Raw genomic sequence first — 23,895 nt, 5'->3', positions numbered from 1 at the left:
ACTGTGTGTAGACAAAATGAATCAAAATTTGCCTGAAATGAAGAAACGTCGGAACAAATTGTGTCCCAGTCTCCGATAACGCGTCGCCAACTGGCACCCACAGTCCAAATTATTAAAGGGACTTCCTTAAAGCCACATTGCAAAAGATTCCAGTTAATGAGCTGCGATGTCATAAGGACAAATCAACACCTAAAGATGGACCAAACAAGCTCATAATAATCGGGCATACACTGACAAAGCTGTTCGATCTATATTACAATGGTTTATCAAAATATAGCTGGATGAGGTCCTAAATGTGTTGAATGTTTGGCTACCTGTAGTTGAGACAAAGTGGTAATATCTCTGCCGTCCCGCTCCCAGACAGCTGTGAGTCTGACCTGAGGAACGGCGAGCGCACACAGTAAGGTTTGAAGCTTTAAGGTGTATTTTTCTCCACTATGAACGCTTGTACTTTCGCCTAACCTATTTATCAATCGACAGCCTGAGCCACTGCATGGATTTGGCTGAAGGATAAAGGGAAAACGATAGATTTTCTCATGTGAAGAGTAGAAGGCAGTGGGTGACCTGTCTTTCTGCTGAGAGGGAGCACAGGTCTGTAAGTGGGCCACAGAAGGCTGGAGCTTGCGTGAGAGGGCCGCTGGGGGTGACTCGGATTCCCAGCGCGTCCACATATGACAGTGCCTGGCTCGGGGCTGGCCCTGCGCTCAGACATTGTGCTCCTGTCATAGCCGCCCTTCAAAAACGGCAGATGAAGCTGTCAGCCGGACCGTGACTGGGCCCTGACAGCCGCTCCGCCCTCTCCCTTCAGCCGAGCACAAATAAATATGTCCGGGCTCAAAGCTGCCAAGGCGGACGCGGGACAGTGGGTCAGGAGGCCAAGCGCGCACCAAAAGGCTCTCCCCTTCCCCTCGTAACCCGCTCTGAATGGGCCGGTCACCTCGCCGGGGCAGCGTCTCCGAAAGGGCCCCCAGATCCCACACACTGCCTGCTGAGGGACTTCTGAGGGGCCCCATGTCTCCCACTGACAGCTTTCAGTCTTTTTACTTCTCCAGACAAAAATTCCGCCGTCGTCGAGGCGTGTGTGCGCAGTCAACCATTCCTTTTGACAATCTGAAACTTCCTAATGGGACAAAATAATTCATAACAAGCTGACTGCGGAAAAAGGGGATTTGACAGAATCTAAATGGAGAAAGTGTCGCTCCGGTAGAAAAGCAAAAAGAAAGGCACGGTTAAAAAAACACTTAACAGCTCAATTAGAAGCTTACCATTTATTTAAAGGCCCTGGATCTGATCTTTTGTGTGTGAGCAAAGAAAGAGAAAGCACGTTCATTTTAAATTGTTGGTCCTCACACATGTCTAACGTCCCAATTCTTCACAGAAATTAATTTATGAGCAGGTTTCACTATTTTCAGGGAGCACTGTCTCGGTAATGTAAACACTGATTGAAATGCTTTATAATTTTGATTGACGGTACTGTATACAGATGAACCCCAATTTCATTCCAGACAACAAAATCTGGGCCTTTAAAGGAGCTATACCAGTTGTATGTTGTAAGACTCAAGTTAACCTGAGATGTCTGTTTGGGGTTCCAAGAGGTTTATCAATTTCATAATTATGGGAAATGACCATAAATCGCCATTAACGCATGCATTTATGATCCTGCTGAAATGGAATTGTTCAGTTCTCAAAGTGAATTTAATGCCGTAAGAACTTGGGCTGGCCCTGGTGCCGCACCAACATATTAAGTCCCCCATCTGGCTGCTCCAGAGTAAAGAAGTCTGTGTTGTGAAGGCAGCAGTGGTTTGGTGCTGCTGAGCGCTTGAGTGGTGGTGACAGACCATCTGCACTGCGATTTCCTCGAGTCTAGGTGTCTTCTCACCTTTTTTCCCCTCCTCCTTTTTTGCAAAATATCACATCTTTAATTGACTTTCAAACATCGCTTCCTGTGTGTGTGGATTTGAACCAGTATCCGGTTTGTATTAAGTGTTTTTGTATAAATCTTGGAGCAACAATGTGCTTCTGCACCAGATGTGGAATTAAACAAACAATTGTGGCGCTCACAAATCCCAGTGACCCCAATTTAGCCGCAGTGCATTTCACTTACTGCGTCATTATATAACAGAATACTGACTCCTTTTATGTAACGTATCTAAACACAGGCTGACTTTGCACACAACCACACACACACCAACGCTCACTCACATGTTTCTTAGACCAGGGTTCCTGGTAATTGATACAGCTGCACTGATGGCCACCAACTAAACCTGCTTAGGTTTTACAAGCATTTTTACATAGAAAAACTGGAAGAAGCCACGTAATATCAGGGACAGCTGTGGGTCATCCAAGGATCCAAAGGTTGGTACTTCAAGCCCAACTTGACCAGAGCTTAGCCAGTGGACACTGTTGTGGATTCAAAGACTGACAGTCAGTGTTTGACCGTGCATGAAAATGTCCATGACTTTCAGCGATTGGAAAAGTGCAGTATAAAACTAATGCAATTTCATTTTGTATTATTTGTCCATTTCTGGTTGGTTCCTGGGAACATCAGGAAGCCTGGGTGAATGTAGTGTGTGAGTGGGTGGTGGAATATCTGCCTCTTTTGCCCTCTTATAGGTTGGCCCACCCAAATTCAGCAAACTGGAACCGGGACTGTTATAATTCGAGGAGGTTGTTTTGATTTAGCCTGTGATCTGCCAGGTTAGGGTTTATTTTCTCCCATTATGCAGATCCAAATCTCAAAGCGTATTGACAAGAGAACCAGTATGTCAGTGATTTGATGCTTCTACTTTCTAAATATATGTGTAAGATTTGTGTGAGTGAAAGACAACTTACATCACATTGTCACAATGTTAACTCTAACCCAAAGTAAGTAGTTACGTAAGTGCTTTATTTGTCATTGTACAACTGTACAACAAAATTACGTTCAGTTGTTTGGTTGGTCTTAACTCCCTGATCAGGGGAGATGGCAAGTAACAGGTTAGATTGAGAACAACGGTCAGGGCCATTTACTGGAGTACATTAATACAGCTATACTGAGATACTCCGTTCAAAATGGATCAGTTTGCTTGTAACTTGCAAGCAATATTCATAGAGTAACATTGGGTACAAATAAGTAACAGAATACAGTGTCAAAATAAGTCTTTTAGTCTAAATCTCCATTAGTCTAAAAAACAAAGCAAAGGGGTGTGACGACACAATCCCAACATTACAATACTGGTGGATTCTTTACATTATGTGAGTCTATTTTACCTTTGACCAGGGATCAAAAGTGTCTTGTCATGATGTGTTGAAAGCTGGTCCTGAAGCCAGATGAAAACCATGTGAGGCCAGTGTCTTGGATCTTAAGAGCAGTACATGCAGTTAGACAGTTAGATGCTGTTCATAAATAAATGAAGCCATGGATGTGCCTTCTCAGTCTGTCCGCCTCTGACCCGACCCCCAATAGGTTCTCCAGCTTAAGTATCCACAATTGCCGTTAACAAAACTAAAGGCACAGCTCTATTGAATTACCACACGTTTGGTCCGGAGCACTTCAGGGATTCTTGTCCACTGTTATCCAGTTTCAAAGATCAGTCCGATAACAAGCCACCGGGAGTTGAGAGAGCATGAGGTCTAAGGTCAGGGAGCACAGACAATATGGCGGTGACCCATGAATGATCACACATGATTAAGAAGTAGTGAGAAGAGAATCCAAGTCAACGCTGCTTTGTGCGGAACAATGCTTCACTCTAGGCAACAGCAAACACTCGGCCCACATGTTTACCTAGGTCTCACTGAGCTATAATGAACTCCTGTATAACTATATCCACTGAAAACACACTTGACAGTTTTATGGGCTGCTAAAGCAGATTTCCAACTTCTTATGAGGGTTTACAAAGAATCACTTAGCTTTTAGTGCTGTGTGAATTTTTTAAAAAGCAAGCGATGTATTTAAAACATAGCTGCTGTTTATTCTTCACTGAATGAGAGCACTTCACTTCTTAAGACGAGACTCTGTGTATAGAGAAAAAATACATAATTTTGAGATGTCGATTTGTAAAATTACACTTTTTTATGTAGAAAATGAACAGAAATTAAAAAGAATGTAATGCATGTTTCCCTTGAGATGTTTTACATGGAAATAAGACCCATTTATGTGCTTTAATCATCGATCAGATATTTAATATGTGTCAATCTTTCCTATTAAAGGCACTAAACCTGATTTTTTTTTTCTAGTGGAACACATTTTGTTTTGTCCTGTATTTTGTAAACTCAGACATTTGTGAGAAAAACATTGTCCATCTAATTACAAAGCATTTGTATCAATTTCATAAACTCTCAGGCTAGTTTTCAGCATTTCTGTGACGATGACCCTGAAAAGTGCCCCTGCAGGTTGTGAAATGTGCCTATAATATAATACATAATATACATGTCCCTGTGAAGAACCGGGATATTAAAAAATATTACAAAAGTTAGGATTGAGTTTGGACCACAACTAACATAGTCATTTAGTGGCTTCCTCTTTCATTGTCTGTAAAAAATCAGGTATAGAAGCTTTAACATTAGAAACAGAGGTCCGGAGAGACTCCATGTTGGCAAATGTAATCCTCCATAAACACAGCAGAGAGGCAGTGCCTTCACCGTAAACTCTGCCATCCCAGGGCGGGCAGAGCGGCAACAGCCTCCACAGTTCTGATGGGCCTGTCAGTCAAACCCTGGCCTCATTCATATGCACAGACTTGTGTGAACCCCCCCAAAAGGTTCCCCCCCTTGAGAGTTGTCATTGGAATAAAATCTAGCTTTTAGAAACAATAATGTGCATTGGAACCAGGCAGTTGTTTCTGACAAACGTGAGTCCCCATAGGATTTCATGCTGTACTGCTCTGTCTGGAGACTCGCCTGGCCACTGCAGTGCCTCGCCATGACGGCCATTTTCTTTGTCATCCGTTGGGGCCGGTCTTAATGGCCCAAATATTGCTTCAAGAACAAAATATGAATTATGTATGAATGTAGGTTTACAGATCTTGGTTTATTACTTGGGAACAGACAGAAAGATCTTTTGAGAAGGGATTAATCCTATTTAAATCATCATCATTATTTTGGGTTATAAGCTCTAGACTGTGAATTACGGTAGATATGAACAAACCATAAGATAGAAAATTCTAAATATTTTTGAAATGTTGTCCCAGAGTGAGAAGCTTTTTTGTGAAAACACCCATTGAGGTCATAAAGGCAAATAGCTATATAACACTGAGAGTTGATTATTTTGTTATTGTCTTGACAAAGGTGACAGTTTACATGTTATTAGAGCAGAATACTCCAAAGAGTTTTGCCTGCAGTTTCTTGCTTTAAAGTTGTATTCACTATTCAAGTACGTCACCCTTTGCAACAACATAAACATTTGGTCACTTTCTTTAACTTAATTAACAACAAAACGTTGTGTGTTAATGATGAATTTTATCTTTTCATCTGCCAAACTAGGCATGAGCCAAAATAAACCTGAAGAAAAACTGCAAGAAGAACTACAATAATATGATCATTAAAAATGCTACAGTCGCTTTATTGTTTTTATGAACATGCTTGTGGAAAATAGGCAGGTTTTTCATACATGTTGTAATGTTTAAGGAATAGAAAACGTATGTATTTTGAATTTCAGTACGTAAAATCATCCTGTAGGAGTATATTATGAACTCTCCTCTGTGCAAACGTAGTGCACACACCTTGTCAATTCAACATGACCTTTTCATCATCGTACGTATGTGAGATACCTACTGACATACACCAGCCCTGGGGGAATAGCTGCTGTGAGTCCATAGTGTTGTATATGGCACTACTGGGGACTGGCGGACATGACAATGACGAAGGTAAGTACGTATGGGAGGAGACAGGGGCTCTTTTCTACAATTTGTTTGCTCGTAGCTAAATTTCAATTCATAGCATTCGACCCCACCCTCTACTGATAAATGTTATTGTTACTACTGTGTCATTGCAGCCTCTAGAGCCGAAAGAGAAACCGTATTGATAAACTCTGTCTCCGTCTAAGGATCCAAACTAATTCAAAACAAAAAGGCAAGGGCATAAATAATGGGTTTTGACAACTAAGCTTTGACACTATATGACACATTTGGCTGGACTATCCCAGTCAGAATCCATATCTGTGTCGAGGCTGAATGTAGTTATTGAACTGCCTCCAACACTTAACTTTGCTGCATGACCATCCACATTGAGCTCGCATAAACAGGGGTCAGGCCGTTTTTCAACTCCCCCAGTATGATTTTTCTTTTTAGTTGTCACTTAGTTTCGAGAATGTTTTCCAAAAAAAAAAAAAAGGGGCCGCATTTGCATGTTAATAGATCTTAGCAACAGGAGAGGCCCTTGCAAACACTGAGCTAGTCAAAAAAAAACAACAAAAAAACTTCTGCAACGGCGCGTGAAAACAAAAATAAGAACTACCCCCCAAAAAAGGAAAAAAAAATCCATTGTGCCCCGCGCCAGATTAATACCGCTTGTTTGGATTGTGTTGTCTAAAAACACATCACTGATAGCAATGTATTAGTGGGGGATTAACATGACTTTCGCCCTGCTTTCGGTGCACAATAAAGCTTTAATCTGGGGCTGGTGCTGCCGACGCTGGAGGAGGGAGGCGGGAGTTCGGGTCTGTTTCGGAAAGGGGAGCCAATCCCGTGCCCCGCTGCGCCGCCGTAAGCCCCGCCCCTGGGTGTGCCTCTCGCTCGTTGAACGCTGGGCCCGGCGGCGGCAGAACTCGGTGACAGACGCGCCCCTGGGATTTCCACCTGTCAGCCGCAAAGGCACTAATCGACAGGCCGCGCATGGGCTGAACTCTTCGTCACCTTTCTGTCAAATCTTCATCTTCTCATTCGCCTGACACATCCCCCCTCCTCCCTCCTCCCTCGCTTCCTCTTCCTTCTGGCATCACAAGCTCCGCCCCTTTCACCAAACACACACACACACAAAAACACACACGCGGTACTGTTAGTATTTAGCCAAGCTGCGTGGAAATGAATTGAAAAATGTGATTCTGGAGAGCGGCTTCCTTGCGCCTGCTTTAAGGTGGCAGAGGTGGGCTCTAATGCGCGCTGGTAATTGGGAGAAAGGAGGAAAGGGGGGGGAGCTAGGGGTCATGGTCAGGTCTCTGGTGGAGGTTACTCTGCATCTGTCTCTTAGCAACGATAGGCCAGGCTTTGTACAGTCCGGGAGTTGATTGGTGCGTTTTTTTTTGTCCCTCCTCGGTTGCTGATTTTTTTTTTTTTTTACTCTTTTTTTTTTTTTTGTGAGGAGAAAATGGTGGGGGTAGGGGGGGCAGCAGACAGCCTCTTTCTCTGGCACTCGCTGCTTTTAAGAATTTTTTTTTTTATAACCGCGACTTGCTCACTGAGGCGTGGGTTTATATGTATCAAAAAAAAAAGAAAAAAAAAAAAAAAGAAGGTACAGATCAGGCAAAGAGAGAGAATTGACGGAGCAAATGAATCTGAGCGAAATGACAAAAAAAAAAAGACAAAAAAAAAAAAAGAAAAAAAAAGAACCGAAAACAAAACGTTGCGATTTTCCGAGAACAATGCACCGTTTTAAGGAGAAATTTCCTCCCCGTGTGATGAATAATTTATCGCGCTGACCTTTCCAGTTCTGGTGCGTTTTTGAAGTGGCGCTAAATGACATTAAGGGAGATGAGGAGACGGTAGAGAGGGGAGGAGAGAAGAGGAGCTGCTGCGGTGGAAAAGCGTTCAGATCAGCAGCTCTCTCTCTCACCAAAACGACATCACAGCATCGTCTCCCGAGCTGCAGAGCTTTAGCCAGGGTCAGCCTCATGACAGGCCGGGGTCACGGGTCAGCGCGGGGAGAAGGGACAAGCTCTTGATTCACCCCGTCAGCTTGGAGACATCACAGAGGAGCCCGAGTGGAGTGCTGTCAGTCACACACACACACACACATAAAACAGGATTAGAAGGCCAATTTGGGGACAAGCTGCAGAAGTGATACCGGCGAGAGGTTCTATACTTGTACATGGATCAAAACAGGCTCTGGAAATGACGCTACTTCTCATTAAAAGTAAAATTCACAGCAATTCTTATATTATTTTGATCAGCGGTTTCTAAATCCTGAAGGTTGTCAACATCTAGCAATAATAAATAGATGCAAATAATCTGAAATAACTCTTTTCTCCAATCTATTTCATTCAACACATCACTTGTAGTAAATTTCTCCATTGCGAGATCAATAAAGGGTATCTTATCTTATCTTGTAAAAGTTTGGAGAAACTTGTTCAGAGATTCCAAATGCAGGTTGTCGCACAAAACCTCAACACACAACACTGCACGTGCACATGTTGTTCCCCCCACACCAGACCAGGTTTATGTTTCTGCCTTTTCCAAAGCAAAATCCCAGCTTTCTGATCTCAACGTGAACAGAGAAGATGCTCACGCAGACAACCATGAATGATTGTTGCGAGATTTACATTACCCGTTCATTTGTGCAACCTTTAAACCTATTTTAGCCTGCACCGTTTTCATGTTGTTCCTGTTGAGTGAACATCTAAACAAAAATAAATAAATAAAGGGAGTAATTAACAAGAATCGTGATGACATCCCCCAATTAAACCTCGCTTGGTCTGATAGTCAGAAGGAAAGCAGCAGAGAAAGAGCACAGTACTTGGGTCACTTCAGTTTGTTCTAATTAAATAAGAATAATTAAAGGATGTTTGGTCAATTTACAGTCATGCATTGTCTTACTGCTGATGAGTAGCACGAGGAGCAGATATCTGTGCGGCACATCGCTCAGAACTAGGCCTCGCTATTTTTTATTTATTTTTTGCGGAGAAAAGACGTTTTTTTCCCCGGATATCTTCACGTTGTCTCTTCCTTTTGAAAGCATAAAAATAGGCCTGTGTAGCGAGTTTAATTCTGCTGCGGACAGATGGGCCTTCATCTCAGTGAGTGCTTTAATTCAGTTGTACGTACAGTCGCTTTGCCCCTAATGCACAGGCACCGCGGCGGCGCATTCGGGGGCGCGAGGTTGTGTGAGGCCGACGCTCACGTGCGTGCCCGTTTGAACTTGAATCCTTTAAAGGCGCAGAGACTCCACAATGAACCGAAGAAAAACAAAACAAAACAAATACAGAAATATAATGCAAAGAGAAGACACGCATTCTAAACTGTCACGGTCGTCCTGTGAGATCGCTGCGGATTTTTTGCAATCAGGAGAATTCACATAAAAACAACCATTTCCACAAAGATAGGCCTTGAGGTAAACAGACTATTATAGGCGAATAAAGCCTGACAAGTAAGAAGAATTAAAGCTGGAATAGTTCAAGTGCATTAGCTTACTCTATAACCTACTTATAGCTTCCATTTTGGGCTTTTCGGGCCTTATACCAGTCTATGTTTAATTGGGTTTAGGCTCCAGATCAGAATTAAAATTCGGGACTATGGCTAAAGAAAGAAACGAAACCTTAAAATGAGGCCTGTTAGGTCACTGGCAATAACTTTAATTTGAATAGGCTGTAGACTATGGGTTAAATGGAGTAAATTAGAAAAAAAGCAAGGCCTACAACTCGGCGGAAAAAGCTAAAATAATGTCCAAAAAAAGAGAAGATTGAATAATATATATATTTTTTTAAAAACTGATTAGGCTAACACAACTTTGTAGCCCTGTCCATATTTTAGTTGTCTATAGGATATGTTTCTAAAAAAAAAAAAAAAAAGTCAGGATGCATGGCGTAGGCTATGACTCAAAAAAGTATTGATAATGAAAGAAAAATGCAATTTCTTTTAAAAAAGGTACGACGTTCTGAAGCTTTTAGTGAATTACGCGCAGCCATTACGCATAAAGCGCGTCGTCGCTTGGACACATCAAACTCCACAACTAACAAAGCGGTGTTTGATTTACCAATATTCTACGTAAAACATCAAAGACAATCACCAACCTACCTTCAAAACGCGCGCTTAATAGTTGAGTCGAGAAACATGTTTAATTTTTTCCCCTCCAACATGTGACTGTCCTGACTTTGGTCAACCCGCCAGTGTGGCCATGAATTTAGGAAAGCCTGCAAGACCATAAATATAGAACAATAATTTGGGCAAAATAAGATACCTCCCGATCAAATATAGGCAAATGCACTCAACCTATAGCTATAGCTTTTGAGCGTAGATATTTTTCACGTCATCGGGCAAACCTACCTTAGCGAAACAAACAAGAAAAGTCACTGCTAAATTAAAAATAAACACAAAAGGCGGAATAGCCGTGTTTTGAGTTCGCCCTTTGCGTACCGGGCTGTAAAGTGACGCCTGCGCCATATACAGTGATCTATTACGCTGATTGGTCAAATCCGTGGCACTAACAGTGTAGGCACATTTAGCGTGAGTTCATTTTCCTCCAGCAAAGCCGCGGTAGTATTTTATTTTCTCCTCGTGGCTGTACGTGTGTGGGAAAAGTTCCATTGTTTTACATTGGCCCTTTTGGCATCGAACAGCCAGGGGCCTTGCAGCGCCTTGCTTCATCGTCCTCAGGGTAAACTGTAGTGACAGAGCACTGAGGGGCCCCTCATTAGCTCTCTGTCCACTAAGAAGCAAAGAAGCTGCCTTAATCCTCTCTGTCTTCCTCAATCTGCCAGTACAGGACACACTAATAACCTGCCATTTTAATTCTACTCTCCCCTCGCCATCATGCCCTTCTGTACCAGCAGCAGCATATATAGTCCATACTAGTGTGATTTTAAATGCAATCTGTCTTCTTTAAACCTCTTGACTGAGTCCTAAATATTGATGTGTAAACTTCATAATTCCTCTGCTGATGGAAAATATTGTCTGCAGTGTTGTTATTACATTAAAAAAGAAGCTTAAGCTGAAATACTATCGTTGTGTCACCATAATAAACAACAAAGGTTTAAAATAGAAAATAAACCAATACACTTTATTTATAAATCTGGAGTTATAATTTAATACGGTACCAATAAGTTTTCACAGTACATCAGAGTGTTGTCAAAAAAGAAGTAAACACGAAAGACACTCAGCCACACGGACGCATGCACCCAAACATACAATACTTGAAGTTTCGAGCAGTACCCTGCAGTGGAGTGGTGCCAGAGAGTGGCGGGGCTCATGTAGCATCGGGTCACCTGGATGTGTGGGCAGTCTATGGACAGTCATTCTCTTCAAAAACCTACCCTCAGCTCCAGCACAGTCAGTGTAAACATCACCACCTCAGTACAGCTGTCAAGAATCACAACATGGCGTTTGACTGACTTATAGCTGCTCACCTGGGGTCATTATATTTGACTTAAAGTAAAGATGACTTTGGATGCCCACAAATAACCCCCAAAAAACACACAGGTTCAAAATCGTGTTGACAGACATTAAAACACAAAAAAATGTGTTCTCATTCTGGTTCAAAAGATAGAAATATGTCCTTTACATTTTACAAAAAAAAGGAGAGAAATAGAAAAAATGGAAAGAGGAAAAAGTTACTGCCATAAAACCACAATGGTTCCAGATAAATCTATATAAAACATTACTTTTCTGTTTTTAGTTGCCTCATTGTATATGATAAAAAAGCACCTAAAACAGAGTAATCTCTTCCTTTTTTCCGAAACTTGAGTTAAAGTGACGTAAACCTGCAACCAGCATTGTAAATGTTGCAAATTTGAAATACTGTGGTTAACATAAAAAAAAAATGACTTTTTCTCAAAGTGCCATGTTGTTTGGAAGGTGTACAAAACTTGACACAAGATCCCTGCAATTCTCTCACTACTTGGGGCAAAAATACATTAAGTATGGAAAAGGAAAAAAAAACATAATTTACGAGCACGATAAATACACACAGGGTCCAATAAATATTGTTTGTTATCCCAAAAACACACAGAATGTGAGTCGTCTCCACACAGCGCGTGTCCATGCCGTATGTAGTTAGTACTCTCAAATTGTCTCACAAAATAGCTCCATTCTAACAAGGGAAATCCCGCAGTTCGCTCCAAGATAAATCATTACAAGTGTCCAGGGCTAAAAGCAGTCTTCCCTCATTAGAATCAGCAGGTTTACAGATGCAGTAGTTCAGTCGGCTGTATTTGAGGTATGGGACTGTTCCTGACCTTTAGCACCGCTGTAGCTTCTTCTACTGAATAGGCATGTACGGCCAGTTGAAGCTGCTCCCAGACAGCAGCATGTCTCTTATAAGTGTTTCTATGGGAGTCTTTCCCACCAGGCGCACGAAGAAGAGCTGCTCTATGACAGAGGAAGAGACGCTGCGGAGAGATGGCAAGCGCAGGAGCAGCTTTCCAAACCTGTTGGGCTGGTTGGGATACTGGCTCCTCACGTACTCCTCCAGAGCACACTGCGACTTTTCCTGCAGTCCCTCCACGTGAGCCACGTCCGACAGACCACAGGCGTCTAGCAAACAAACACACGAGCGACACACGTGATTATCAGTGTACAACGTCTGTGCGGGGTTAAGTGGGGTAAAGTAGTCTCGACGTCTTTAGTGTTAACGTGGGAGAGACAATATGCGTGAAACCGATTTTATCGCGTTGGCATCGATCCAAACAAAAAGCAGGGCTGGACGACGTGGCAAAAAGAATTTATCGCGATTTTATTTTTCATCTCGAGCGAACTCGATTTTTTAAATCGATTTTATTTTTTCATGATAAAAATAAATACATGCAGTTGATTCACAAACTTAGACATTTCTTTTATACAAACCTCAGCTTAGGGCAGGGCGATATGGACCAAAAGTCATATCCTCATCTATTTTGGTTGAATATCGATATACAATATAAATCCCAATATGTTTTGGTTGAATATCGATATACGATATTATATCCCGATATGTTTTCCGAAAAATGGAAATGTTAAGTCAAAGTCAAAGCCAAATATGAGTAGTTTTATTGAAAACTCACGATAAAATGTAAGCATAAACACTATATAACAAAGCTCTATAAGGTGCACATTTAAATAAAAATAGACTTGAAAATAAAATAGGGCAGCATTTATATGTTTATATAAAGAGCTCAGTTTAAGATACACTTTAAAAAAAAAAAAAAATCAGCTTGAGATTACCTGATCTGAATTTGAAATATCCCGATTTATGCGATATGGTCTAATTCCATGTCTCATTTTAAAATATATCGATATATCTTAAACATCGATATATCGCCCAGCCCGACCTCAGCTCAAGCAAAAACAAAATGCTTAATTTCATTAAACACACAAGAATCTTCCATTGCCTCCAAAACTTGCTGTAAACCTGACGATTATAAAGTCCCGCGACGATTATTGCAATCGACAAAAGTAAAGATTGCGATTTCGATTCATTGCGCAGCTTTAACAAAAATAATTAAAAGAGATTAGGTCCAGCTGCAGTGTTTTAAACCTACGAGACAGAATTAATTTGCCTGAGAAACTACACTACAATCACACATTTATTCACATGTGCGATCGACGTTAGATTCGCACATTTCGTTTTAAAAGTTTACGGAGAACCTTCGGAACACATTTGACACGAGCTGCTAAACTAATACAAGAATAATTTCACGCATTGTATAAGACGCAATGGAGACATGAATTATTATGTTGTTTGCAGAGGACATTATGTTTCCTTAATAATCACAGGCTTCGCAACTTGCTTATTAATATTTAACCTAAAACAATCACTTCACCTCGACTGTGATTAATATTACAGCTCTGATTGTGACGCCCACACGTTCCACATACAGTAGATCAGTTCCTTCTGTCCATCATGGTGTGAGCCTTGAATCATGTCGGGGACCACGCGTTGCAGTGTAGACACACGCTGCCTGCCAGTGCCCCCTCACATGCTGCATGTGTTGCAGAATGGTCGAATGGAAGCAGGGGTTAAAGAACGGTTACTGTGTCCCAGTTTGAAGACACGTGTACACATGCGCTAGCGGGACCAAAATAGATTGACGTACATGGGAGACCTGTTTTATTTTTCACTTGCGCCTTTGATCTGGCTCCGTCTCTTACCATCAAAAGTCATGTAGAAAAAAATGTTTTAAAAAAAGAAAAGAAAAAAAAAGCTAAAAAAAAACAGAATAATAATTTCTATGCGTTTGCCATAAAAGCCTCCCTTTTAAATTGAAGTACAATAACTAAAGGCATCCGCATATAAAAAATAATTTCTATTGAGAATTTTTGTGCAATTTTAGTGTGACGTTATTTTTTGCTCTGTACATTTTCTAAGATTGTTTTGTGTATAAAATATTAGGAAAACTAAAAGCCGTGGATTCATTTTATTAATAATGTTTAAACATAGTTTTCCATAATACTGCGGTTGATACAATTGTTTTTGATGATAAATAACGATTGGTTTTATAATAAATTTTAATGGACATTGTGACATGACAATTTAATACAATTCTCTTTACACTCTGTCGTAATATGAACTCTGATTTAAATAAAACTATTTCTAGATTTAAATGTATTATTAACGGACAAGTGGAAGAAAATGGATGGATGGATATTACTAATGTGATGCATTTTTTGTTGAGGCAATTTATTGTTATTGTTATTATTATTCTTTTTATTATTATTATCCTATTATTCTTATTATTCAGATGATTGTAATTATTATTATTGTTACTTGTAAAATGTAAGTATTTAATTTCCTTTCATTTTGAAAGAATGTGCTGGACTTTACCTGTTGTGAACAGGACGATGGCCTTGATGCAGCTGTACTCAGCTGAGTCCACGTGGAGCACCTTGAGCTTCTCTACCTGCTCCTGGAAGACCCGGATGTGATCCATGAAGGCCACCACGCGATCTGCAGACATTGGAGAGGCGTGCAGTCCAGCTGCTGCCAGCAAAGGGGCTACGTGCACTGGCATGGAGCACTGTGCCGCGTTGAGCACGAACAGTTCACTCCACGTGAGGCGCAGCAGGGCGACCTGGTCTGAGACCTGCAGGTCCGGGAAAAACGGGATGTTTCGGGCCCACTCCACGGCGCTGAAGAGCATCCGGGCAGCCAGCTCGCAGATGTTCTCAATGCCCATCAGGTTGTTGGTTTGGAGGCACTGGGAGCCAAACCTGGAGGTGGGGTAAGGCTCAGCCCGCAGCAGCAGTGAGATATATCCGGACAGGTACGAGTGGCACTGCAGAGGGTCCCCGTTCGTCAGGGCGAACTGGCCGTGGTAAGACTGAGTGGGAACCCGGCCTCTCTGCACTGCTGCAGGATGAAACACACACACAGTGAGATCAACATAGCCGAGTTAAATGTAGCTCTACAAGTAGTGGCGCCAACAATACAATTCTGCTGATTTAAACCTCAATGTTGCTGTAGCTGTAGCGATATCTGTAGAAAACATCTATGTCTGAAACGGCGCAAACGGGCCACGGTGTTTTGGACACATTGAACTCTGCTCTGTCAAGGGCCACGACCCAAGGGTTAGGCCTGAGCGTTTGTCAAATTTCAAACTGACGAGGCCGCAAAGCATTTATCTTTATGTAATTTACTGAAAACAAAATAGCAAATTAACATATTTTATAATTATTAACCTGTTTGCAAAAACAGGGTTTGGCGTTGCATGTCGGCTAACAGAAGTATAGCCTAAATTAGATGCAAGTATTCTAGATAAAAATAATTGGCCATGGGTAAAGCTGTTTACAATATTACATTATTATGTTTAGCATAAAATCCAAGGAAACCGATAACAGCTAGTAATAAAAAGTAAATGTAAACTGTGTCCTGCAACAAACAGCTCAGGGAATGACAGACATGGCCACTCTAAATCTACACAGAGCAGCCTCGTGGGCACTGGCAGCCGTGTTTATGAATGTGAACGTACTACAGTGAGGAATACGTTGAAACGATACATATGAAACACGTAGTAATAACGCTTTCATTGTATAGGATTGAATAAAGCCGCCTACACTGGAACAATAACACTCAAGCTAGCAATGCCTAGCCTGAGCTACAAATCGGCAACGAGGTGTAAATAAACATTTAAATAGAAAACAAACGACCATCTATCAAAATTGAACACAAAGCGTAAAGGACGAAGCCTAGATGTGATTTTGGAAAGGCAGTCCAGAGGCGATGATGAAAGCGGACAAAGGCATAGCCCCTGGCGGTGTATCTGTCGTGGTTGGACATATTCGGGTTGTTTACGTAATCAATGCACACTAGTTATTAAGCAGATCGTTTGCTAAAATCTGGAGTAATAATAAAGAGGGGAAAAAACAGACGCACAAAAAACAACAACAAATCTATCTCGGACCCGAGTGCGCTCTGCGCGTAAAGCAGTGGATGCCTACGGGCTGCGGAAGCCTGTACCTTCTCTCCGCATGCCCACTTTGAGACACTTCTTGAGGCGACAGTACTGGCACTGGTTGCGATGATGCTGGTCCACGGGACAGTTCCTGTTGGCCCGGCAGGTGTAGCTCAGGTTCCTCCTGACGCTGCGTTTGAAGAAGCTCTTACATCCCTCACAAGTGAACTGGCCGTAGTGTTTGCCGCTGGACTTGTCTCCGCACACTATGCACTCGATCTGCTGGCTTTGCTGCTTGTCCGCGGACGAGGAGGACGACGAGGAGGAAGAGTTGTTATTGCCATTGCTTGGGGTCGTGGCGGAGTTGCTGGGTGTTCCCTGGGGTATCACCGACGCCGCGGGGATTTCCAGTGCGGCTGCTGGGTTCATGTGTGCCCCCAGCTCCGCGGACAGGGGCAGGGGTGCGACCTGAGACACGGGGGACGAGAGGGTCCCCTGGGAGTCCCCAACGCCTTCAGGATTTCTCCATGCCACCATAGCCATATCGACTATTCCAAACTTTACGCGCGTGCAGTGACCGTCCACTTAGAAACTAAACTAACAGTCTGACCGGCATGTATTTACTCTTCAACAGAAGTTACAGCATAGTCAACTTCAGGAGGCCGATTTTCAGATGATGTGATCAGATATCAAAGGTAAAATGGAAAGTGCTTCGGTAATCCAAAACGCGCTTCATTCAGGCTGAGATCCAAGCTATTCCATTCAAGCATATAGTGGAAAAGTCGGGCAAAGCAATGTCTCCATCCACGCTTCAGTGAAATCTCCAAATCGTTGTCGAGACTGTCCAGTTTTCACGCAGATCCTTGACGAAAAATAACGAGTTTCTCCAGGCTCGCTTTGCGGTTGAACTGCACAATGTCCTGATTACTCACAAGTTACGCTTAAAGACACCAGAGGAGAAGGAGCCGAGTGATGGATGATGTGTTTTTTGGAGAGGCTTCGCTTGGGACGGAGGAAGAGATTGGTGCGTTCACGCGTCACAGGCTGCGACTCGGTGACGTTTGCACGCTGTGGGCGGAGTTACGTTGTGATTTAGCCATTGAGGGTAGAGGGAGAGGGGGGGGGGGTGTCGCTGGTCTTGGAAGCAGTAGCTACAAATGCCACGGATTCCTTTTCGTTCACAGGTATTATCTGATCTCTCCGCATGCGTCGTGTGCGTTAGCGGTGTTTAACATGGTAATTCTGCTCATCATCACTCTCCTGCTGATGATCGTGCGGGGCAGGAGTGTAAATAAACAGCGCAAGTCAAGGAATCCACGTGTAGGACTCGGTAGATTTAAACTACAGTAATACAATGCCACCTAGTGTTAATTATAGAGGAGTATAATAAAGTATAGTCCCTTAAATTTCTGCAAGAGCTTCTGAGAATGATGATCTTTCCGTTTAACACAAACCACAGTGCAATGCAAGAATAGAGGTGTGTCTGTTTTTTTTTTTTTTTTATAGACTTGACCAACATTTAACCAGGAAAGTCCCAATGATGAATCGTCTCCAGGAGAGTTCCCTGAAGGTTTGAAGGTGGAACAAATCAAAGCATCTGTAATATAGGAAGAAAACGTCAGAAAGGCCCCTGCGTTTTCCAAGAACCAAGCCAGGGTGTGCTTCTTTGTGTGAGGCAAACTACCATCACAAACTACAACATAAGCCCAGGTATGATTTATCCATAAGTAAAAGAGAGAGAAATTACATTAGAAAAAGAAATGTAATGGCATATTGATGAACCGCCACCAGCCATTGTGATTTCATTTAGGCCTGTGAGGGTGAGGCAGCTCATCTCCACAGGAAAACATCCACATCGGCACTTCGCTGTTGACTCACGAGTCTTGGGGCTGAGTGTTCCGTCATGTTCTTTCAGACGGCCAGTGCTGCAGTCATCCGCCGGCACCACACACAAAGAGAAAGCTGGCTCACAGGCATCTGCCGTTCCATGCACAACAGAAGGTCAAGGCTAAACACTGTACAGTACACAGGTCTCGCGTTGAGTGGGGGCGTTTGACCGAACCGTGGCCTTGCTGCTTCACCTGGCGGCGTGACAGGTTAGCATTTTCACTGTAATGGAGGATAAATTAATTTTAAAAGATGATAAATCCCCGGCATCCCGGTGGCCTTTAAGACTTTAAAATAGCAGTGTCACAGGGAGTGGAGAGCAGGCTAATTGGAGGAGAGTTTGGGAGGGGAGGCCTGCTGTGTCTGCACAAGCACCGGGGCGGGACAGTTTACAGCACAGTGGGAGGTGGCTCGGGCGTGCTGCTGCTAAAGATCCATGGAGACTTTCACGTATCATCTATCATTTTAATACAGCTTGCTATTAAGGCATTTAACCCCAGGAACATTAGTAATATGTGGAGCTCGCTGTTATGTTTTGATGAGCATAGGCTTGGCTTCTGCTAGACTAATGGCTGACCGGGCTTTTTGGTTTGTAATTTACATGAAAAAGAGGAAAAGAAGATGCTACATTGGGTATAATTGTGATCATCTTGTGATATTTTCTCAAAGTTTACAGTTTACCCCCGCTCACGGCTTCTGCTGGTCGGTCTTGTCAATCTCCTAGTGAGTGACAGGTATTGAAGGTACTGTAATATCCAGGTACTAAGTGCTCAGGAACCGCGGTGAAAAACAAACTCGTGTTTTTGAAAATTGAGATACATTTTTCTGCACACCCTTAATTCTGAAATACAATTTTCTCCATCAATTTTGACTACTACCAGATAAAGAGTCAGACAAGCGCCTGCCACAAGGTGTCAGTATTGAAACCAATTATTAGTTTGTCTCTGCCCTTTTAGAATTTAAATTGAGCACTACATTTTGGCATTGAAAGAGAGTGCAAAAGCAGGGATGTTGCATTAAATTCTGGGCCCTAAGGTAAAGCCATCTCACCGTGCTCGTACCATTTGTTTTCCATTTCAGTTCATGGTCTGAACTGGCTTTTTTGAGGGGCCCCTTCTTTGTCCTAGACCCAGGGTACCCTAGGTACCCTATACCCCACAGTCCGACGCCTCTGGCCAAAAGCGTTGCTATCAGTCTATGTGCTATAGTAAAGAGCTTGGACACTTTCCACTCAGCTTTGTACAAGGTGTTAAGTGTTAATTACAGTGCATGGCAGAAGTGAAGTATTAACCGTACATTTATCGAAGCAAAAATCTCATAGTGTTTGTGATCTTTAGTCGAGTTGTCGCTGTGATATTTCTTTTCTCTCCTGTACAGTATGATTGGTAGTAGCCTTTCGGATGTTTTGACTGAATGGATTATCATAAGCTCATTATACTAAAAGGATAAATAGGTGTGATCTAAAAGTGCAACTGTGGGTGGCTCCAGTGTTTTTATGAATACTCAGTACTGTGGATTTGCCATTATTGGAAGTGGTCACCCAAGCCTTTTACAATTAGTTACTAACAAATGCCTGAATGAAGAACTGATTCGCAGTATGTGACTTGCAATTATTTATATTAACTCTTAAGTATGTTTTCTCTTACGAATCTTTAATAGGGCTTTTGTTGGTTATATTTAATCTTAACTTTGAACTCTGTCTTACAATCTCAGTTGGATTTCTTTGGCCAGTAAGTCGGGTCAAACTGTGGCCAGAGTTAGATTAGCTCTACTCAACCTCTGCTTCACCTGTGACTGCTTGGACCTCTCGGACCTCTCTCTAACCGGGAAGCTCAGCTCTGACTTCTTACAGATTATTTTTAGATGTTATTTATCTACACATCCTTCATACTTAACTGAACTATTGCATATCGGCTCAATGAAATGCCACGTACAATAAACCGAGGTTCTAACCTGGGTGAAATGTTAGCATCCTCATTAGGACTTGTACAAAATCCTGTTTAACCTCTGACTTCACACAGACGAGAGACCATTACCCTTACAAGATTAACCCACATAGCCGAGGGACCAATCAAAATACAGCCAACCTTATGCGCCCTTTTAATTCGTCTAGAAAAATCCTGCCAACAATCAAAACTCTTTTTCTTGATGTTTTGTTTTGTGATTGTGTCTGGTGCGCACATTCAGGCACAGATAGTGAATTGTTCTCAATCACATGGCAGTAACTTTGTGTAAGGTGGCATACTTCGGACTTGCATTTCCGCTGTCACAATAGGACAATATGTTGCATTCACGTTTTAGTATTCTATCTAATACAACAATACAATGCAATTTTTATGGCTGAAAGTCCTCTACCGACCAACATCACACTCATGTTTTTGAATATTGTCACCACTTTTGGACGCCTTTTTATGAAGAAATAATTTGACCATAGTTCATGTGCTGGAAGAGAAGACTTTGAACTTTCTGACAGTTTTTGTTTCATGTGATTTGGCCCAGGAATTACTGAGAAATTAGCAATAAAATAAGACTGGTGATCTGCATTTTGAGCGTTAACATGGGTGCCGCAGTGGAATTTTCAGTTGCCCTCCGCCTCAATGTTGTGATGTCACCTGAGCTCAACCTATTGGCATTTTGTACCGTTCACCATCCTCGGAAATACAATTACGGCTAAATGTGTCAAGTGTGTTTTTCAGTAGATGCTCAACTTTATGGGGAGCCTTTCCCGTACAGGTACAGCTGTTTTTCTTACTTGTGTTTTTACGTACCTGTCTGGTCTTTGTGCGTGCCCTCAGTCGCGCAAAACGACCAAAGATGTTGTTAGCATTTGGCCTCTCCCAGCATATTCCTATAGCTCCAAACGGGGTGAAGTTAGAAGCGACCAAGCTCTTCCACGGGCACGCACAAAGGCCAGACAGGTACGTATCCACTCGTCTAAACTCAGGTAAGAACATATCTCAGCATGGAAAAACGTTGGCCTGTTCCTTTTAACCCTAGAACACTATTGCCAGGTGTTTTTCAATATATTTATGTGAATTTCATTACGATGGTTTATCTGAGTGTCATGGGTCTCTGGGTAGCTTCAGCATTGCAGTGTTAATTTTGACAACATATTTTATTTTAGTTTTAGTTTTAGTCTTTTGACTAAAATGTAACTTAATTTTAGTCGAGTTTTAGTCAAAAAAAACTTTTCAATTTTAGTCTAGTTTTAGTCGACTAAAATTCCAAGTAAATTTAGTCGACTAAATTTAAGACGAATTTAGTCGACTTTGCATTTATAATATTCATTATAATCATATTTAATCAAGGTCCTCGACTTCATGGAGCTGCTCCACATGAATAAAGCTCAGACCTGTTCATTTGGCAGTGAATTTACATGATCTGAGGCTCTTTCAGACGGTCAATAAAAGTTTGGATGATTTTAGTCTCTCCTTTTAATTTTTATTTTGTCTTATTTTAGTCGACTAAAATATCTGGACATTTTAGTCATAGTTTTAGTCTCATGAGAAAGTTTTAATTTAGTTTTAGTCCAATTTTAGTCGGCAAAAATATCACTTTGACTAAAATTAAGACTAAATATTTTAGTCGACGAAATTAACACTGCAGCATTGTCTTTGACATCTTTGATGGATGGCCTGGGTGTTTTCCTAATCCAAAACACACTCTTTCCTACAGGCACAGGTTTGGGGGATTTTCACCCAGCGATAGTGATGGAAGGTAGGGTAGGGTTAATGTCAGGCAACCTTGCCCCCTTTCAAGGTTGACATTCAGGGCTGCCACTTTTTCTTTTTGCCGACTTCAACTACAGCTTTGTTCCTGTTACAGAGTTCGGGGTCTCTGGCCTCACAGCAAGTGAGTAACAGTTATTTTAGTCAGCTGGTCATTTTTACCCATTCATAATATGGCCAAGGACACTGAACCTTCACCAGGGAAGTCTCACATATCCCAGGAATGGGTGAAGTTTTCATCTTCATTATTTTATTTTTTAGACATTTTTTGTTCCCAAATTCCTAATTTTCCAGTAATTTTGGAGTATTTTTGTATGGCCGTCTCATGATGCTTTTCTTTCATTTTATTAGACCTGACACAGTTTAATATAAAAGAACACTACTCAAATGTGTCATGTATTGTGATGTTTTGATAGATTTTGATTGACTTTTTATCGGTTGTGTTATCTCGAGTAAAAATCACCCGGCGTTAGTGATGGTTTTATGAATTTGAGCGATAGTGTTCTAGGGTTAAAAGATACGAGGGATAAAACTGATTCACATATGCATATATATTGTCTTTTAAAGATGTAGATCTCAAGTATTAAGTACAGATTAAAATAGCAGAGATTGACTAATGAGCTTTATTAAAAGGATGAGCGTTTAGCAGATGAAAAAATAGCAATTGAGGTCTGAAAGGTGAAGACTTTCATGAAGTGAGTTCCATAATCGTGTAGCATAGAAGCCAAGTGCCGCTTTATCATGTTTTATCTGTACTACAGCTGGTTTTGCACTACCAGTAAAGCCAGCTGATCTTCGGGAGCCTTGTAAACCTTAAAAAGAATTTTTAAATCTAGTCATTGAGTCACTGAAAGACATGTTTTCTTTTCTTTTTTTTCTGTGTCGCTTAGTTTGGCAGAATCTTAGTTCATTTTTGCAGCTCCGTAAGAACAGGTGGCATACATGGCAACAAATCTGAGATTGTCCCTTTGCATCTGTCCACATCAGGCGAAGGGTTGGTCGTCCTTCAGGCGAGTATTATTCACAGAGAGTGGACACAGCAAGTTTTAACGTTGCCTGGCATTTCAGCGGTGAGATGAACTTTTGCAGTCTTATTTAAAATTTTACATGACACAAAAGCGCTGTTCCAAGAGTGCGCTGAATGTCACTCAGAGGAAACGCGTTCCCTCCGTCGTTCACTGCAGAAATTTGCTCCGACTAGATGTTGATTGATCGTGTATTTGCATCTATTCATAGAGGCCAAATTCATCATTCCAATTTGTCAACTTGCCGGAGTGCAGAGTTAATTATGTGTGCAGTATAAAAAAAGAGGACAGACTTGTGTTTAGGCTCATCTGAGGGTTCTCCACTTCACCTCTGCTTCAAACGAGCCGCCAAAGCTTCACCGGCCGCGTGAGCTGCTTGGCACCATGGGTAATTAGTGTGATGAATGCTTTAGCGGCACAAATAGTGGCAGTCGGCTGTCTAGTTGATGGTGTGGCTGTGCTGTCAGAGCTCCGGGGCTGCGGGCTCATCAGGGTAATGGATGATTCGCCAACAGGACCATCTCTCAACCAACAGTCCTAGCCCCTGAGCTGGATTTCTGCATTTTTTTTTTCTCATCCTATCTAAATACACAGGTTGAGGCCAGTTATGAATGTCAAGTGCATGTGTACCTGACTGGTGATGCTAACAACAAAAGAAAATCAGTTTTGTACATAACAAATGATAATGCAATAGTAATTCATTAGAATACTTAAATACACTATAATAAATATGTTGGTGATTTTTTTTTTATGTCCCACCAGTCTCCAAGGAAAGCATACATGGATATGCAAACATCTTGATATCAATCCTCTGTGGGATTCACGCTCCATTCCTGGGGTGCAGAGACGTCGTAGCTGAAATGATGGATCACATTATTAGATTACTGTAGAACAGGGACTGCCTCAACTGGATTTGCAATTCACAGCCTCTTTTGTATATGGACCTTCTCTGCATGAAGGGGATAATTGGGCCGTTGTCACTGAGTCAGAGAATGTTTTTAACAATGCAGGGAACCTCGCAATAAATCAGGTCAGCAGCTGTCGC

The 23,895-nt window shown here is 41.9% G+C and overlaps 1 protein-coding gene across 2 annotated transcripts; it reads right to left on the bottom strand.

Annotated features, from left to right (window-relative positions):
• Positions 1-10,901: 10,901 nt before the first annotated feature.
• LOC306961912 (nuclear receptor subfamily 2 group F member 1-B-like) lies at positions 10,902-17,191 on the bottom strand. Of its 2 annotated transcripts, none has more exons than XM_079554871.1 (3): positions 16,276-17,191; positions 14,644-15,168; positions 10,902-12,377 (listed from the first exon to the last, which is right to left on the bottom strand). In XM_079554871.1, exons 1-3 carry the CDS (start codon positions 16,751-16,753, stop codon positions 12,103-12,105), a joined length of 1,278 nt encoding a protein of 425 aa, XP_079410997.1. In that variant the 5' UTR covers positions 16,754-17,191; the 3' UTR covers positions 10,902-12,102. The 2 variants fall into 2 exon arrangements, with proteins under 2 accessions (XP_079410997.1, XP_079410998.1); XM_079554872.1 differs by having other exon boundaries at positions 14,644-15,165.
• Between the last annotated feature and the right edge of the window lie 6,704 nt (positions 17,192-23,895).

This window comes from Gobius niger (genome assembly GCF_951799975.1).
Source record: "Gobius niger genome assembly, chromosome: 4".
Lineage (NCBI taxonomy): Eukaryota > Metazoa > Chordata > Actinopteri > Gobiiformes > Gobiidae > Gobius > Gobius niger.
The sequence above is the reverse complement of the archived record's forward strand: the minus strand, read 5'-3'. Positions and strand labels throughout refer to the sequence as shown.

Coding starts and splice junctions, on each gene's coding strand:
- LOC306961912 (XM_079554871.1), bottom strand. CDS start 16,753: ATGGCTATGGTGGCATGGAGAAATCCTGAAGGCGTTGGGGACTCCCAG. Junction 15,169..16,275: donor AGTGGGCATGCGGAGAGAAG/GTACAGGCTTCC, acceptor TTCATCCTGCAG/CAGTGCAGAGAGGCCGGGTT. Junction 12,378..14,643: donor CATCGTCCTGTTCACAACAG/GTAAAGTCCAGC, acceptor TTTGTTTGCTAG/ACGCCTGTGGTCTGTCGGAC.